The sequence below is a fragment of the Prionailurus viverrinus genome, chromosome B1 (genome assembly GCF_022837055.1).
Source record: "Prionailurus viverrinus isolate Anna chromosome B1, UM_Priviv_1.0, whole genome shotgun sequence".
Classification (NCBI taxonomy): Eukaryota; Metazoa; Chordata; class Mammalia; order Carnivora; family Felidae; genus Prionailurus; species Prionailurus viverrinus.
In genome coordinates, this window is record NC_062564.1 from 61533428 (window position 1) to 61552634 (window position 19207).

At 34.3% G+C, this 19207-nt stretch overlaps 1 protein-coding gene across 3 annotated transcripts in view; it reads left to right on the forward strand.

Moving 5' to 3' along the window:
- SPOCK3 (SPARC (osteonectin), cwcv and kazal like domains proteoglycan 3) overlaps positions 1 to 19207 on the forward strand; it is a 491467-nt gene that overhangs the window by 219114 nt on the left and 253146 nt on the right. For all 3 annotated transcript variants that reach the window (XM_047857662.1, XM_047857660.1, XM_047857661.1), the window contains one exon: positions 3056 to 3170. In XM_047857662.1, the coding sequence (XP_047713618.1) occupies positions 3056 to 3170 (115 nt within the window). The remainder of the gene's footprint in view (positions 1 to 3055; positions 3171 to 19207) is intronic.

Here is a 19207-nt window from a genome sequence, read left to right on the forward strand (position 1 = left end):
AAATCATGCAGTTTTAAGGTACAGTAGTTCAATGAAACAGTTTTCTAATTTGTGATGGTTTAAACTGCTACAGTATAATTAGAATGTTCTAGCAATTTTCATTTGCATGGTGAACAAAGTGTATTAAACATTTCATAGAAAATAAAATAGGGGCGCCTGGGTGACTTCAGTCAGTTGAGCATCCGATGTTGGCTCAGGTCATGATCTCATGGTCTGTGGGTTTGAGACCCACATCGGGCTCTGTGCTGACAGCTCAGAACCTGGAGCCTGTTTAAGATTCTGTGTCTCCCTCTGGGGCGCCTGGGTGGCACAGTCAGTTAGGCGACCGACTTCAGCTCAGGTCATGATCTCATAGTTTGTGAGTTCAAGCCCCGCGTCGGGCTCTGTGCTTGACAACTCAGAGCCTGGAGCCTGCTTCAGGTTCAGTGTCTCCCTCTCTCTCTGCTTCTCCCCTGCTCGTGCTCTGTCTCCCTCTGTCTCTTTCTGTCTCTCTCTCAAAAAGAAATAAACAAAAAAAAATTGAAAAAAAAATTCTGAGTCTCTTTCGCTCTCTGCCCCTCCCCTGCTCATGCTGGTGCGGGCTCTCTGTCTCTTAAAAATGAATAAAAAACATTTGAAAAAAGAAAATAAAATAGCTAATATTGTTTATCTTAAATTTTGAAATTATTCATAAATTAAGAGAAGCTATAATTTATCTAATCATTGCCTGTCAAAAACTTTTTTTTTTAGTATGGAGGAAATTTAAACATTTGTGTTCCAAATAGATGCAGTTATTGTACTGACCACTTTATTATGGTATAAGATGTCTCTTAGTGAATATCTTACCAACTATATGTGTTAGTATTTTTAATTTGAGTTGAGTATTTGAAATCTCAAGAGTTTAGTTGAAGTATATAATTTTAAACAAAGAAAATATGTTTTTATTTTTAATTAATTTATTTAAATTCAATTTAGTTAACATACAATATAATACTGCTTTTTGGAGTAGAATGCAGTGATTCATTACTCATGTATAACACCCAATGCTCATCCCAACAAGTGTCCTCCTTAATGCCCGTCACCCATTTAGCCCATCCCCACACCAATACCCCTCCAGCATCCTCGGTTTGTTCTATGTATTTAAAGGTCTCTTATAGTTTGCTTCCCTCTCTGTTTTTCTTATTTTTCCTTCCCTTCCCCTACGTTCATCTTTTTTTGTTTCTTAAATTCCACATATGAAAGAAATCATATGATATTTGCCTTTCTCTGACTAAATGCATCTCTCTATATAATTTATAACTGCATTTTATTGAAATTGGGTTTATTTATTGGTTATCAAAATGTATTCACTTTCATTAGGTTATTGATTTAACACATTCATAAAGCTAAATTTGATATATACACCAGATGTTAGCTCTAGTTTACCTTAGGTTTAAGATTTGAAAAGATTGGCTCAAATCCACATTTCATGTTCAGCAAAGAGCTCAGGGCTTTCCCAAAAACTTTTGTATATTCCAAATAAAAATTTTTCAGGTCACTTAGGTTCCACTTTTCTATATGCATTAGAATTTTATTTTCAGCTTTCATCTTGCATGGGTTACTTCTCTCAGTTGTGACATGTACCCAAAGAGGACACTCAGCACCTTTTTCTTATTTGTGCCAACTCCCTCACTGGCTTTCCGCCCTTGAAAATCACAAAAAAATATCATCAGACATCACCAATAATAATTACCAATAGCAGCATTATTCATAATTAACAAAAGGTAGAAACAACCAAAATTCCCCTCAACTCTTGGATGGGTAAATAAAATGTGGCATCTGTATATAGAGAAGTGGTATTCAGCAATTTAAAGGAATAAAATAGTGATACATGGTACCATATCGTTGGACCTTGAAAACATAGTTCCAAACAAAGGAAGCCAGTCACAGAAGACCACATATATGTAATTCTATTTACAGAAAGAAAGAATAGGCATATCTGTAGAGACAGAAATTAGATTAGTGGGTGCTGCTATTCATGGTTGTGAGGGAGCTGGGGGAGTTGGGGCTTGGAGGGTGATGACTAAAGGGTATCCTTTCTTTGAGAAGATAAAAGTGTTCTAAACTGGGGCGCCTGGGTGACTCAGTGGGTTGAGCATTTGACTCTTGATTCAGCTCAGGTCATGATATCAAGGTTCGTGGGATAGAGGCCCCAGTTGGCCTCTGGGCTGACAGTGCAGTCTGCTTAGAATTCTCTCCCTCTTTCTCTGTCCCTCCCCTGGTCATGCTCTTGCACACACTCTCTCTCTCAAAATAAATAAATTACCATTTAAAAAATACTCTAAAATTGATTGTGATAATAGTTGCACAGTTGTGAATATACTGAAAGCCACTGAATTTAAACATTAATAGAATGAATTGTATGCAAATTAAATCTCAATAAGACTCTTGTTTAAAATATCACCAACAAATCACACACTCTTTGTGTCGGCATCCATCAAGATAAGGGTTTTGTCTAGAGAAATGGGGGTTCAGACATCAGGCACAAGCAATTTAAAAATGAAAATGCAATATCTCAGTATTATTACCAGGATACACTCAAGCAGCCCCCTAGCACAGCTATAGACTCCTCTTGCATATCAAAGGACTCATTAACGCCCACTAGAATCTTTTGGGCTTACTCCCTTAGGTCCACTTACCTGCATCTATCTAGGGAAAGCAAAAGTATAAATTATAATCCTCAACTGACACAAGTATTACAGTAAAATGCCCCAACTTTATTCTGCACCTTACTGCTTAGAAGACAGTAACGACTATAGGAAATCTTGGTCTTAAAGTTTCTATTTTGATTGTACATTGTTTGGTCATAAGGTTGCATGTATTTTAGCTTCCAAGTAGAATAAGATTAAATTGCAGCCATCTATTAACTCTGAGTTAGTTATATGGGTAAAAATAGAAGTATCTCTTAGAAGAGGAGGAATGTGAAGAAAATTTAGAGATGAACTGCTGTGTAAATTTCTTGATCAAATCGTTTGATGAGATGAGATACCTCCATTTTATTGAAATGTATCTTAATATTTTCTGAACATTTTTTTAGCTTTGGATCCAGCCAAAGATCCATGCTCAAAGATGAAATGTAGTCGGCATAAGGTATGCATTGCTCAAGATTCTCAGACTGCAGTCTGCATTAGTCACCGGAGGCTTACACACAGGTAAACATTATTAAATTAAATTTCACTGATTGAACAGTATTCCTTACTATGAATAACTGCAGAATGTAAATATTTGGCAATGTCTGCTAAGCTTATATCCAGGGTTTTATTGAAACAATTTCAGAAGATTGGTTAATATAATTATGATTCACTTGGGTTAAACGCTAATCAATCAGAATTACTATGGATTATAGAATTTAGGCATATATTATTAAATAAAGAGGAGTTTATGAAGATTGAAGTACTATATCTGCATACTCACACTTTTTCAACTTTAAGGAGTAAGTACCATTTTGGTACCCGCTAAATATTTATGCTTATGCCTATTTTCCTCAAAGAAGAATTGGAAACAAAGTTAAAGGGCAAATGATAATAATAATAATAATAATAATAATAATAATAAACAAGACAAAGAAAAAATGAAACAAATGATTGATGTTCATTAAAAAAGAAAAAGTCACAGTATAGAGATATGGACCTAGAACCCTTCAGGACACCTTCCTTTAAGGAAGCACTCATACTGGTAGAGTCCTTGTAGTCTGGAAGCTGGCACAAAATTTCAAGAGAAGAAAGAGTTTTAAATGTTGTGTTATAATGATATCACTGCTTCTGTCAGATAAGCTCTATTTTGAGAAGGATCAGTAATTTAGAAATAGCCTGTGTAGTTTCATGCTGTCTTAAGTATTGAAACATGGCACAACCAAAAGTGAAATCACAGGTAACTGACTGAAGTAAGCAGGTGTATCTATTCTCTTTATTACTTTTAAAAGAATTCTCTTTATGAGAACACTCTCTTTTGTGACATTGGGACTGTACTGCTTTTACGTCATGAGCAAGGGAATTTCACTGTCTGGGTATGTTCAGAGATTAATTGCATTTTTATTTTAGTGTCCTCACTCTAAAGTCTTTATTCAAACATACCAACAGAGAATAAAAAATTTAGAGAATAAGAATGTAAGTAGAACTTCTAGAAAATGACAAACTTTAAGTTTTGTTGACTTTTCGTATTAGTTTGAAAGCACATATGCATAAAGCCTTTTATAACCTGCTGAATGGAGTAGAGGAGGAATTTATTCCATAATGCCACATCTATCGTGGGAGATTTCAAATGCCAAGACAGGGTGGCTAATGGAGCCAAGATAAAGAGTTTAGGAATAAGTTCACTTGGGACAAAGAATCATGGCATACCAATAATATACTTGCAGAAGTACGTAAGAGGAAGAAAGACAGCAAGTCTGGGAATGCAGAGTATAAAAGACTTCTAGGAAATAATGTTGCTATAAAGTCAATATACTGTGGGAGAGCACAGCATGGCAAAGCAGAGTTAACAGCAATACGTTCCACACTCAAGCATGTCCTCTATGTTACCTTTATAAAGAAATACCAAAACATTGGGCCAGAATTTTATTTTTATATTTATTTCCCTAGGATTCCAAAGTTTCTGAATTGCTTGGACTCACATTAATTAATCACAAAAATTTAAATATTAGTATGCAAATGTATGTATGGAGAGTTAGGAGAGAGTTGATTTTTACTTGAGAAATCAATAGGAGGCTGGTGTTGAAATACATTCATGTGTAATCCCTCACTTAAGTTTCAGAGACTTAGTCAATTTATTTCATAAAAGCAAAGACAGTTTCATCACAAGTGTCAGAGACCCTGGGAAAGGTTTTCATTTAACACACAGTTAATACCTCATTGGCCATTTCCCGCCACCACCACCCCCCCACCCCCCACCCCGGGCTCCCTGGACCAAGTCAAAGAGCAACTGAAGTCCTCACAGTTCATCTCATGCCCAGGGCAGAGAGACTCTCTCCTTTCCACAATCGCTGAACACTGAAGCCAGGAGAGGTTAAAGTAACTGATTCAATATCACAAAGCTGCGAATTTTCAGAGCATTGATTCCAGTCTATGTTTCCTGACACCAAAGTCCATGTTTTTTAGAACTATTCTGTCTCACTGCTTCTCTTATTCAACAAAGATATAACTACAGACAAAAAGAAACTTCCTTAATGTGATAAAGACTCAGAACAAAAGCTAGAGTATTTCTTAATATAAACAGGTGCAATGTTTTAAAAGGAGAACCATTGCCAACTCTGCCTTTGGTATAGTGGTAAGCTGGGGCAGTGGGGGAGTCTACTGTGCTTTAAGTAAGTGGACTTCAAAGTGTTTTATGTAAATACTGTTTAGTCCTGTTCTATTTCTGATAAACTATTATAAAATTTGCACTCAGTACACACTATATTCAATAAATAGATAACTAGTTCCAACGAATTGATTTTAAGATTAATATTTGATATGCTTTATTTGCTTTGAGGATGTAGGTACATAGTGAATGTTTATACAACACTTAGGGAAGGAGAGTTTTGCCAAGAAGTTTGATCAATAAAGGTGGCTGATGTAAATAAAGCAAGTCTTAAATCTGGGGTGTGTGCAATTTGGGGATGGGGTATGGGAAACAAGGAAAACAGGCTTAATTAATCAATTTTGATCATTTACATAGTTTAGATTAGAAATTACTATTGTTTTTATTTATAGGAACAACTTTCTTTTTCTTGATCTCATAAAAGAGAAGATGAAATTTCTTGTTTGCTTCTGGAGGGCGAATGTCATTGTTCAAAGAGGTTTTCCTAATTCTCCCGCCCTCCTCAAACTAGATAAAACATCCATTTTTCCATTGCCTTAGAACCCTGCGCTTCTCATTTTTAAATACTCATTACATTTGTAATAAATTGTGTAACATGAATCTCCTGCAAGTGACAGGAAGCTCATGAAGGTAAGGTCTGTGTCTTACTTACGACTTTATATGTGACTTGACATACTGGTTAGTATATAGTTCTTTGAATAATGTATGAAAAGAGCTTTTCTTTTTGAATGTTAGAGAAGAAAATTGGGTAGTTTGATCAATTGAACTGGTCAACCTAGATAATCTAAGTCTGAAGTTTTTTTTCTGTGCGCCTTGTGAGTATTTGTTGGAGATAGTCTGGGAAGGACATAGGAGCCAATCAACAAATATCTTTAAATAAATTTATTGAGAAAGATGTGTTCAAGAGACAGTGTAGGAAAATCCTGAATTTACCTCTTCTCATGGACACAACAAATTTACAATACATATGGAATAATTTCCTCTGAAAAAGACCTAAAAACTGAATGAACAGAGCCTCTACAACAAAGGAGAAAAGGGCATGTTGGGGAAAAAAAACACAACAGGAACAGCAATCCGTAATCAGGATGGATCTCAAAAATATGGGAATTTTCCCTGAGAAGTGAAGGGTCTGTGCTCTACATCAGGCACCCCAATGCTTAGATCCTTCACAGGACAGATGATGACCCAAATGCCTTGCCTTGAAAACCAGTGGGAATTAATCCAGGAAAACCATAGAACTACAGGGAATGGAGAACACAGAATCCCTTGTCCTGGGATCCAGCCCAAAAACAACAGTTTGAAAATAACCTAGAACATATGTGAAGAAGACCCAGTTACTGATCTTAAAGTATCTGCTGGATAGACAAGAAGTTGTTGGGACTCTCTCTGGGGGCCTCAAATAAACAAAATCAGAAATAAAAGAGAAGTTAAAATTGATACCATCGGAATACAAAGGTTCATAAAAATACTACAAATAATTTTATACCAACAAATTGGACAACCTGGACAAAATAGATAAATTTCTAGAAATACACAATACTCTAAGACTGAATTATGAAGAAATAGAAAATATGAATAGACTAATTTCTAGTAAGGAGATTGAATCAGAAACCAAAAATCCCCAACCAGACAAAAGTACAGAACCAGATGATTTCACTAGTGAATTCTACCAAATATTCAAGAAGTTAATACCTGCTCTTCTCAAAGTCTTCCAAACAATTGGAGAGGAAAGAATGCTCCCAAACTAATTTTATGAGTCTAGAATTACCTTACTGCCAAAACCAAAGAAAACACCAGAGAAACACACACACACACACACACACACACACACACACACACACACATACATGCACATGCACACACACATGCACACACAATATTCTTCATGAGCATAGATGAAAAAATCCTCAACCAAATATTAACAAACCAAATGAAATGATACATTAAAAGGATGTTTCACCATGATCAAGTGGGATTTATTCCTATGTTGCCAGGATGCTTCAACATCCACAGATTAATCAACATAATACACCACATTAACAAAAAGAACAAAAATCATACGATTATCTCAGTATATGCAAAACAAAACCAAACCATACATTTGTTAACAATCAACATTCACTTATTATAAAAACTCTCAACAAAGCAGATATATAGAGGGAATATGCCTGAACAAAATAAAGGCTATCTATGATAAACCCACAACTCACATCATACTCAATGGTAAAAAACTGAAAGTCTTTCCTTAAGATCAATAGTAAGACTAGGATTCTTATTCTCACTTTCATTCAACATAGTATTGGAAGTCCTAGCCATGGCAATAAGGCAACAAAAAAGGAAGTAAAAGCAATCCAAATTAGAAGGAAATAAGTAAAAATGTCACTATCTGCAAATGATACAGACTATATATATATATATATATATATATATATATATATATATATTCTGAAGTTTTTACCAAAAAATTATAGGTAATAAATTTAGTAAAGTTGTAGGATACAAAATCAATATACAGAAATTTGTTGCATTTCTATACACTAATAATAATCTATCAGAAAGAGAAATTAAGAAAATTAAGAAAACAATCTCATTTACAATTGATTTGAAAAGATTACAGTTGGCTGGGAATGAGTTTACCAAGGAGGTGAAAGACCTGTGTTCTGGCAATTGTAAGACACTGATAAAAGAACGTGACAAAGATAGAAAAAATGGAAAGATATTCTGTGCTCATCAAGTGGAATATTTATATTGTTAAATAGCCCATATTATTCTAAACAATCTTCAGGTTTGTGGAATCCTTATGAAAATTCCAATGGCATTTTCACAGAAATGACAATTCTAAAATTTGTATGGTAACACAAAAGACCCCAAATGGTCAAAATAATCTTGAGAAAGAAGAACAAGACTGATGTATTATACTCCCTGATTTCAAGTATACTACAAAGCTATAGTAATCAAAACAGTATAGTATGGACTCACAGATCAATGGAGCATAATTGAGGGCCCAGAAATAACCCCCCTCATGTATGAACAATTAATTTACAACAAAGGAGTCAAGAACATAAAACAGAGAATGGATAGTGTCTTTGATAAATGGTACTGGGAAAACTGGAGAGCCACATGCAAAAGAATGAAACTAAATGACTATCTTATACCATATACATAAATTAACTCAAAATAGATTAATGACTTGAATGGAAGAAGTGAAATCATAAAATTCCCACGAGAAAACATGGTGGGAAGTTCCTGGACATTGATCTTAGTGGTGTGTTTGTGGACCTGACCCCAAAGACAGGGGAAACAAAAGCAAAAATAAAGAAATGGGGCAACATCAAAACGAAAAACTTCTGCAAAGCAAAGGAAGTCATCACCAAAGTAAAAAGCAGTCTACTGAATGGAAGAAGACATTTGCAAGTCATTTATCCTATAAGGGATTGATATCTAAAATATATAAAAAACTCACAAAAATAAACAATAAAAAAAGACCTAATTTAAAAATGGGCAGAGGATCTGAATAGAGATTTTTCCAAAGAAGACATACAGATGACCAACAGACATGTGAAGAAATTTTCATCATAACTAGTTATTAGGTAAATGCAAATCAAAATCACAATGAGATATCACTTCACACTTGTTAGAAGGGCTATTATCAAAAACACAAGATAGCAGTGTTGGAGAGGATGTGGAGAAAAGGAAACAGTGGCAATGTCAATGGTTGTTGCCCCTGTGAACACAGTATGGACACTTTTCAATTATTTTTGAAATAATTAAGAGTAGATCTACTGTATGATGTGGCTATTCCACCTCTGGGTATTTATCTGAAGAGTATGAAAACAATAATTTGAAAAGATTGATGCATATCCATGTTCATTGCAGCATTATTACAATAGCCAAAATATAGAAACATCCTAAGTGCCATTGATGGGTAAATGGATAAAAAGGATGTCACGCACATGCACACACACACACACACACACACAGGAACACTATTCAGCCATTAGATGAATGAAATATTGGCATAATTCTACCATAGCATGGGTGTTATTCTAAGTGAAATAAATCAGATGGAGAAAAATAAATCCCGTATGATTTCACTCATATATAGAATCTTAACAAAACAAAACAAATGAATAAACAAAACAATACAAAAACAAACTCATACATACAGAGAGCAGATTGATGATTACCTAATAGGGTGAAGGGGACTTACTGTGTGGTGATGAATGGTAACTAGACTTGGTGGTGATTACTTTGTGGTGTATATAGGTATCAATGTATAATTTTGTATATCTGAAAATTATATAATGTTATATCCAAATTTTACTTTAATAATAAATTTATTGATTGAATAAACAAATAATTGCCAGCAGAAAAGGGAGAGGAGGATATGAAAATATGAAGGAGAAATGAGCCTCTAACAATTAGCTTTAGGAAACTGGTGGACCTTTGCCTTAGGTTTGTAAACAATTGAAATAATTGCTCGTGTTTTAAATCACGATATGTATCTTTGATATCAAAAAATAGACTGATCAGGAGGTTCATGATGTATTTTACACTAACTGTGAACACTATTGCCAGTGTGGAGAAGGTTGTAAACTCTCCAAGTAAGTCATGTTCAAAATCATATATTTGGATATTTGTCTCATGAATTTGTCTCAAGCAACTGTTACCTGTGTGCTTGTGCTGGTTTTGTTACCATTATCATCACCAATTACAACAAAAGAGTGTTATGAATAAGGAGAGAAACTTAAGCTGCAACATGTTTTCTAAAATTTAGATGCTTAGTATAAAATATATGATGAGTTTGCCAGGTTTTGAAAATGACCCACTTTATATTGTTATCATGGGGAGCAGCTCTGGGGACGCTTACAGCTGAGAGTCTTTGTTTCCCTGTTTTTGTACACTGTGAGCAAGAAGCCTAGTGTTTTATGCTCCCTTTGCTGCCTGTGCAGCTGCAGATAATTAACACTATTTCTAGATCAGTGTTTCAGGCACCAACCAATGGATGCTGCTGATATTAAAAAAAAAAAAAGTTTTGGCATAACAAAGCAGTAAGGTTGAAGAAGTTATTATAGGACAAATCTAGCCATGTTAATTTCTGCTCCATTTACACCAAAGGTTGAAAAAGCATCAAAAAGGAAATCCTTTGGGCCCTGTAAAAAGGCATTATATAAAAGAATGATGAAGCTAATATAAAATACTGTTTATTAAAACAGATATCAAAGGAATGTGAGTCCTAAAACTCTCCTATTTTAACTATGCACTTTTAGAATTCATAATGTTAAAGGCCGTTTTTAAAAGAAAATCTGAATTTCCTTATATAATTATTAAATATATGACTCTGATATTTGTATTTCCATTGTTACAATGTTGAAATATTCATAACGGAAAGATTCAGTCACAGAACTTATTTATAGTAGACTCTCAAAAATGTTTGTTGAATAGAATTGAACTTATAATTATTTTAAAATAATGCTTCTTGTACTTATGTAAGATTTAGCCTGTGGAGTATATAAATGTGTTGATATTGTCCTAGGGAGAATGAAATCCGGCATTTATTACACACTTAATACATGCAAAGTTTTTGCTAAGTGATTTAAATTTATTTATTTTTTACAACATTCCAAAAATTTTATACTAAAGCCTATTATGGTCCTTTTATAGAATCAAAAACGGAAGCTCTAAGATTCTGGATATTCTGCTTCAGATTATGTATAGAAAGATGGTAGCTAGCCAGATAAAAGGGACAAATTGAGGATTTGAAATAGTTTATTTTTTTGTATACACATTCCTTTTTATAATTACAAATTAATTATATGTTTACGAACATGTAATTTTTTATACATTTATAAGTAGATGTTTATATAACCATTTAAGTACCTCACTACCGATAGATCTTTCAGTTAGTATCTAGAGGTTTTGCAACACTTTTTTTTTTTTGGTTTTGCAGCAATACTGAGCAAAAGTTACAGAAAATGTCCATATACCCTCTGTCCCCACATTTGCACGAACTCCTCCATTGTCAACAACTCCCACCAGGAAGGTACCTTTGTTATATTTGAGAAACTTACACTGACACATCATTGTCATCCAAAGTCTATAGTTTATATTATTTTTTAATATTAATTGCACTTAAAAAGAGGTAATAGTATTTTGGATAGTGAATTAGTGTAACTCTTCTTAAAACACAGATAATACCTAAAGTTAATCATGTTTCATTTATTTCTCAAAGTTTTCTAATGCTATATATATATATATATGTATATATATATGTATATATATATATACACACACATATATGTATACACATATAAATAGGTATATATTTTTTTTATTTAAAAAAAATTTTTTTTTCAACGTTTATTTATTTTTGGGACAGAGAGAGACAGAGCATGAACGGGGGAGGGGCAGAGAGAGAGGGAGACACAGAATCGGAAACAGGCTCCAGGCTCCGAGCCATCAGCCCATAGCCTGACGCAGGGCTCGAACTCACGGACCGCGAGATCGTGACCTGGCTGAAGTCGGACGCTTAACCGACTGCGCCACCCAGGCGCCCCAACATAGGTATATATTAAACAGATGTGTATATATATATATATATATATATATGTATATATATATATATACATGGACATTTATTCTAGTTATTGAGGTTGCAGAATTTTTTGCTTATTATATTGTAATATTTTTGAAACATAATATTTAGTACTTATAAAACATAGTATATAAGTGAGACACTCTTCTATACATTTTATAGATGATAAATAATTTTATTACAACTCTATGTATCTTTAAGAAAATTGCTGAGTTACTTTTGCCTAACATATAATCCTCAGCATATTTTAATCCACATTCTTTTTTGGCTGAATATGTAATTCTTGGATTCTCTATTCTGATATCACCTTCCAGAGGATATAATCCCTAGATACTGGAGAACCTCTCGTAAGAAGAAAATTTAATTCATTAGACTGAACATTTTTAGCAATCATTATAATGTGGTCAAGTTTTACTTCCAATGCTCTGCATTGCAACAACAAAAAGCATGTTTCTCAAATATAAAAATAAGACACCAGTGATTTTATTTTCAAATACACAGCACAGAATATCATTACTATCATATTATCCCCACTTCTGCTGAAAATCAGGGGCTTGTTGATTACAGTCCAAAATCTTTGGCATAGTCCCTTGTAACAGGACCCAGGCAGCTTTACAGCCTCCTCTGCAACTCTCTCCTGGTGACACATTGCAGTCTTACCACTGCAGGAAATTCATTGTGTGGAGTGATGTAACAGAACACAGAGGCCAGAACTGGACTGCCAGACTTCAGTCTAGCCCCAATCTGCTAGCTGTGCGATCTTGAGGAGGTCAATTAAATTCTCTGTACTTCAGTTCTCTTCAAAGTAGGAATGATAAAAATGGTATTTTCCGATGATGCTGATTTAAGGATTAATGAGTTAATATACAAAGCGATTAGAACAGTGTGTGATCCATACTGAGTAGGCATTGTGAAAAGGTTAGTTACTACTATTTTTTCTCCTTTAAACATGTTAATATATTTTATAATCATAGACTCTTCTTATGTCTCGGATTTTTTCCTGGGGAAATGTTCTGTCCATTTATTCCTTTGTTCTGGTAAACACTCCATTAATGAGGAGGCTTTTAGCATGATGGTTATTGGTATGTTACTTGAAATTAGACTGGCTGGTTTTGAAGTTTGTCTCCATCTCTTGGTGGCAGAATGACTTTGAGCATACTAAACTCCCCAAGACTCAGTTTTCTTGTTTATAAAATAGAGATGATAATTGCACTATCTATCTCCCTTTGTTTCATGAAAATTAAAGACACAATTTGTGTAAAGCCTTTTTCACAGTGTAAGCACTCAATAAACATTAATTATTGAGAAATCTCTATCCAGCTCTCTCTGACACGTGTCCCAGCACAAGGAAGAATTAACTCCTCCTTTATCATTGTGCCTATGGCACATTCAAAATACTTTTTATCTACCCATATTATAGTAATTTGTTTATATATTTAATAACTTAAGGTTGAGCTGAAGTTGACACCATATTTGGAAAAAATAAATGTTGACTTCTGACTTAGATGAAATTTCAGGTTACTTTCTTTTTCAAGTACAAAGAGATAATTATATGATTTTGCCAGTTGAGAATGGAGAGAATAGGAACAGTATGCCATATTTGTGTTGGGGAAAAATGTGAGAGACAGCTACTTCAGGGAAATAGCAAGGAAATAAACATATTTGCTCTCCTGGAGGTTATTAGGCTATATTTTGAACAAATGCACTCCCTTTAATGATTTTCTAGTTTATATCTTTTACCACTACCCATATCTTTATGCCTAGGAAGAAGGCTTCAGACCAAATAGTTCAAAATATATGAGAGGTATTCACGTGTACTAAAATGCCTCCTCTAAGACTGTCATTTGTGATTAGTTATATTACTTTTCTGTCTTTTCAGATAGCTCTTATTTCCCCGGTGGGCCCAAAGACTTCTATGCTTCTTCTGCTTAGCTTAGCTTAGCTTGTGTTTGAAGGAAGGAAAGGCTGGGTCTAAGTGGAGTTTTCCAGCTCTGCATCCCATAATACTGGCTTTAAAGTTTGTAAAGAAGATTTTAATTAATGTACGTCTGTGTCTACTTCTAAGTCTCCTGAGACCGAGATTTCAGTTGCGAGAACAGGGTTTGAGTTATGCTGGTTAATAGAGGAGGGCAGTATGAGCAGCCAACCACAAGAAGCCTACACTGGAATGACATGGGGGATAGAAAAAACTCAGTTGATTGCATACTGTGGATGATGATCATCAGGAATTCATTCACAAATAAGCCATTTTCTCTGCCATTCAATTCTTGTTTCATGAATATCTGTTAATGGAGGGAAGACAGTAAGATTAGAAAAAAATAACAACAAAGGAGGGTTCAAATATTGTTTAATGAAGTATGGTTTCCAAAATAAACAAGAGGATAGTGGAGACCTTGGAAGAAAGGAAAAACTGGATAATTTATGAAGAAGGTAACATTTATTTTTTTTTTTAATTTTTTTTTTCAACGTTTATTTATTTTTGGGACAGAGAGAGACAGAGCATGAACGGGGGAGGGGGCAGAGAGAGGGAGACACAGAATCGGAAACAGGCTCCAGGCTCTGAGCCATCAGCCCAGAGCCCGACGCGGGGCTCGAACTCACGGACCGCGAGATCGTGACCTGGCTGAAGTCGGACGCTTAACCGACTGCGCCACCCAGGCGCCCCGAAGAAGGTAACATTTAAAGAGGTATTTTAGATAGAACTTAACGTCTCCTACACCAATGTCTTTAAATGATGAAGACTAAAATACTTAGGTTCAAAGTCCAATTATGTTACTTAGATTTCTGATTTATAGCTAGAGAGAGCTAATTACATAGGTTAAATAGATGCTTTTTATATTAAAAGAATATCAGATCCTTTTATCTCTAAGGAGGTTAAAACTAATTGCCTATTAAGAAAAATGATTATACTTTCTCTTCTAAATATAAATATCTTTATATACTGTTGTAATTTACTATTTTGAAGGAATTGAGGAAAAACATCATTATTTGTTAGCTAAATGTGAAAGGAAGGAAAATATTTTGTAAAGATGTTATAAATGGTATCCATTTTAAAATATTTTCTTTAAAATTTAAAATCTTACAAAAATAATGTGGAGGAGAACAACTTCAAATGACAGAGAAGGGAGTGCATATTGTGTACCTCCCTCTCCCAGGCCACTCAGTTTCACTCCCACTCTTGCAGAAATTTTCTATAGGCACACATTCATACAAACACAATTACTTCCTAATGGGAGGATTTTATTTGTGTTATTGTGCTTTGTTTTATTAACTTTCTATATTTTTCATGTTTGCAATTTAGCATACAGATTTTATCATATTCTTTTATTTTTCTTAGATTTTTTTTAGAGTTTATTTATTTTGACAGATGAGAGAGAGAGAGAGAGAGAGAGAGAGAGAATCCCAAGTAGGCTCTGTGTTGTCAGCACAGAGCTCCACATGGGGCTTGAACCCATGAACTGTGAGATCATGACCTGAGCTGAAATCAAGAGTCTAATGATTAACCAACTGAGCCACCCAAGCACCCCTATCATACTCCTTTATATAGCCATAAAGGTACTCATTACATGTATGTACAATAATTTATTTAAACAATGTCTCATTGATGGACATTAAGGTTATTTCTAGGTTTTTATCTTATATGGCTACTTTACAACATTCAACATGCACTTATGCATGTTTGTGTGTCTATTTTTACCAGAAATTCCTAGGAGTTGAGTGGCTAAGTTAAAGGGAGAGTGTATTTAAATTTTGATAGTTACTGTCAAATACCCTATAAGAATAATGTGTCAATTTCTCTACTTCAAGCAATGTATCCTGATGCCTGTATGATCACACTTTTGCCTATAAAAATACTGTTTAGATATTAGTAATTTTAAATTATCAACTATTGTGGTCTGTTCTTGTTTTAAAATTGGTATGTGTAAAATCACATGATCATATCAATAGATGCAGAAAAAGCATTTGGTAAAATCCAGCACCCATTCATGATAAAAATTCTCAGTAAATTAGGAGTGGAGGGATCTTTCTCTACTTGATAAAAGTTATCTAAAAAACATACAACTAATATCACACTTACTGGTGAGAAACTCAAAGCTTGCCCACTAAGATAAGGCAAAAGTCAAGGATATCATCCCCTTGTCCCCCTTAAAAACCTTTTTCAACATCATATTGCAAGTTCTAACTAATGTAAGAAAAAAAATAAAAGGAAATAAACATACACAGGTCAGGAAAAAAGAAATAAAATTGTTTTGTCTGCAAATTAGATGAAGAAAATCTGAAACAATGGACAAACTCCTGGAACTAATAAGCAATGACAGCAGGATATAAGATTAATGTACGAAGGTCAACTTAATTCCAGCATACCAGCCATGAACAAGTGGAATTTGAAATTCAAAACACAATATCTTTTAACAATATTAATTCTCCCAATAATGGATAGGAAAAATTAATATTGTTAATATGACCACATTACCCAAAGCCATTGAGATATTCAATTCATATTTATCTACCAAATGTTTCACAAGCAGTTTTAACATTTATATTAATAGCATACTTTTAGCTTGATATCTCAAATTGTGAAATTATTTATGGATGTCCCTTAACCAATGGATAGTTTAGGATATATAGCCCTATATTTTACGATAATGTAAGCTATTTGAATTCTTTTTTTCAAAATACCTGATCTCAAATTCTTTAAATTGTATTGTTCCTCTTTATTGACCTGTACTTGGGGCTTCATTATGTATTATATTTTAAATTATAAGTAAAAATTAAAGAAGCTGAGGCACCTGGATGGCTCAGTTGATTAACCATCTGACTTTTGATTTTGGTTCAGGTCACGATCTCAGGGTTTGTGAGACTGAGCCCTGCACTGAGATCTGTGCTGACAGCATGGAACCTACCTGAAATTCCCTCTCTCCCTCTCTCTCTCTCTTTGCTCCTCCCCCACTTGCTCTTTTTTTCTCAAAATAAGCAAACTTTAAAAAAAGGGACAGGAGAACTGCATAAACATTTTTTTTTCAAAGAATACATCCAGATGGCCAAGAAAGAAAGAAAACAATGCTCAACATCACTTAAATCATCCAGGAAGTGCAAATTAAAACCACAGTGAGATATCACCTCACACCTGTTAGAATGGCTGTCATCAAGAAGATAAGAGATAACAAGTGTTGGTGAGGGTGTGGAGAAAAGGGAACCCTGGTCCACTGTTGATGGGGATGTTGATGAGAAGGTGCAGCTACTACTTAAAACAGTATGGAGTTTCCTCAAAAAATTAAAAATAGATCTAGCATATGATGCAGCAATAAAACTCTGGGTATACATCTAAAGGAAATATGAACAAGATATTATAAAGATATCTATACTACCATGTTTATTGAAGCATTATTGACAGTAACCAAAATATGGAAATAACCTATGTCTATCAACAGATAAATAGGTTAAAAAGCTATAATTTATGTGTATACATATACATATACAATGGAATATTTTTCAGACATGAGAAAGAGGGAAATTCTTCCATTCCTGACAACATGGATGGACTTTGGAAATATCATGCTTATTGAGATAAACCAGGCAGCCAAAGCAAATATTCTATGGTATCTCTTATGTATGGAATATAAAACAGCCAAACTTGTATAAACAGATAGAGGGGCAGTGGTTACCAGGAGCTGGAGGTTGGGGAATTGGGGAGATGTTGTTAAAGGGCATAAACTTGTAACTAGAAGATGAATATGTTTTGAAGATTTAATGTGCAGCATAGTAAGTATGGTCAAAAATACTGTATTGTATACCCCAAGTTGCTAATAAAATAGATCTTAAATGTTGTTATCACAGGGACACCTTGTTGGCTCAGTTGGTTTAGTGTTGGACTCTTGATTTCAACTCAGGTCGTGATCTGAAAGTCATGATCTCAAGGTTGTGAGATCAAGCCCTGCCTTGGGCTCTGTGCTGGATGTGAAGCCTGCTTAAGATACTTTGTCTCCCTCTCCCTCTGCCCCTCTACCCCTCTCAAAAAAAAGCATTCTCACCACAAAAAAAGAAAAATAATTATATGACATGATACAGGTGTTAATTAAATCTGTGGTGGTATTCATATCACAATATAAAAATGTATTAAGTCAATCTATTGTCTACCTTAAACTTACACAATATTATACGTAAATTATATGTTAGTGAAAACAAAACACATTAATATTAACATTAGCGTCTCCAAAATGAAATACTAGAGATAAATCTAACAAAATATGTACCACATTTATATAAGGATAACTTAAAAGCTGATGAAAAAAATCCAAGAGTAACTAAATAAGTAGAGAAATATTCCATGTTCATGGATAGGAATATTCAAGGTTTTCAATATGTCGATTCTATGGGGATTTAAGACAGTCTGGTGGTTTCTTATATACATAAACATAATCTAACCATATTTCGGCAATCACACTCCTCTGTGTTTACCCAATGGAGTTGAAACCATATAGCCACCAAAAAATGTACACACAGATGTTTATGAAAGCTTTATTCATAATTGCTAAAAGTTGGGAACAACCAAGATGCCCCACGGTAGGTGAACGGTTCAATAAACTGTAGTACATCCAGACAATAGAATAGTAGGCAGCACTAAAACACAATGAGGTATCAGCCATGATGAGACATGTAGGGAATTTGAAACGCATATTATTAAGCAAAAGAAGACAGTCAAAAAGGGTTGCATACTGTATGATTCCAACCATATGACATCCCGAAAAAGACAAAACTATGGTGACTATAGATGAGTTACTTACCAGGGTTTGGGAGAAGGCTCAGGGATGGATAATAGGTGGATCCCAGAGGAATTTTGGGACAAACTACTTTGTATGTTGACATAATGACAGATGCATGTCATTATACATTTGTTTAAGTGCATAACATTTAAGAGCGAACTATAATGTAAACTATGGAAATTATGTATCAATGCAGGCTCATCAACTGTAACAAATGTACCCCTCTGTTGAGGGATGTTAATAATGGGGTAGGCTATGCAAGGGGTATATGGGAAATCTCTACCTCCCCCTCAATTTTTCTGTGAACCTTAAACTTCTCTATGGAAATAAAGTTTTAGTAAACAAATTGGAATATATGAATTTCAGCTTTCAGTTTTAAGAATGTGTGTGTGTGTGTCTTTAATAATGTTTGTGTTGTATACATAGTGGTGGTGGTTTAATATCAATCATTCTTTCCAAGTTGTAATATGTTGAAACATGATTAGAAAATAGTGGCAAGTTAAAGAAATTTGACTGTGCCAATAACATTTTT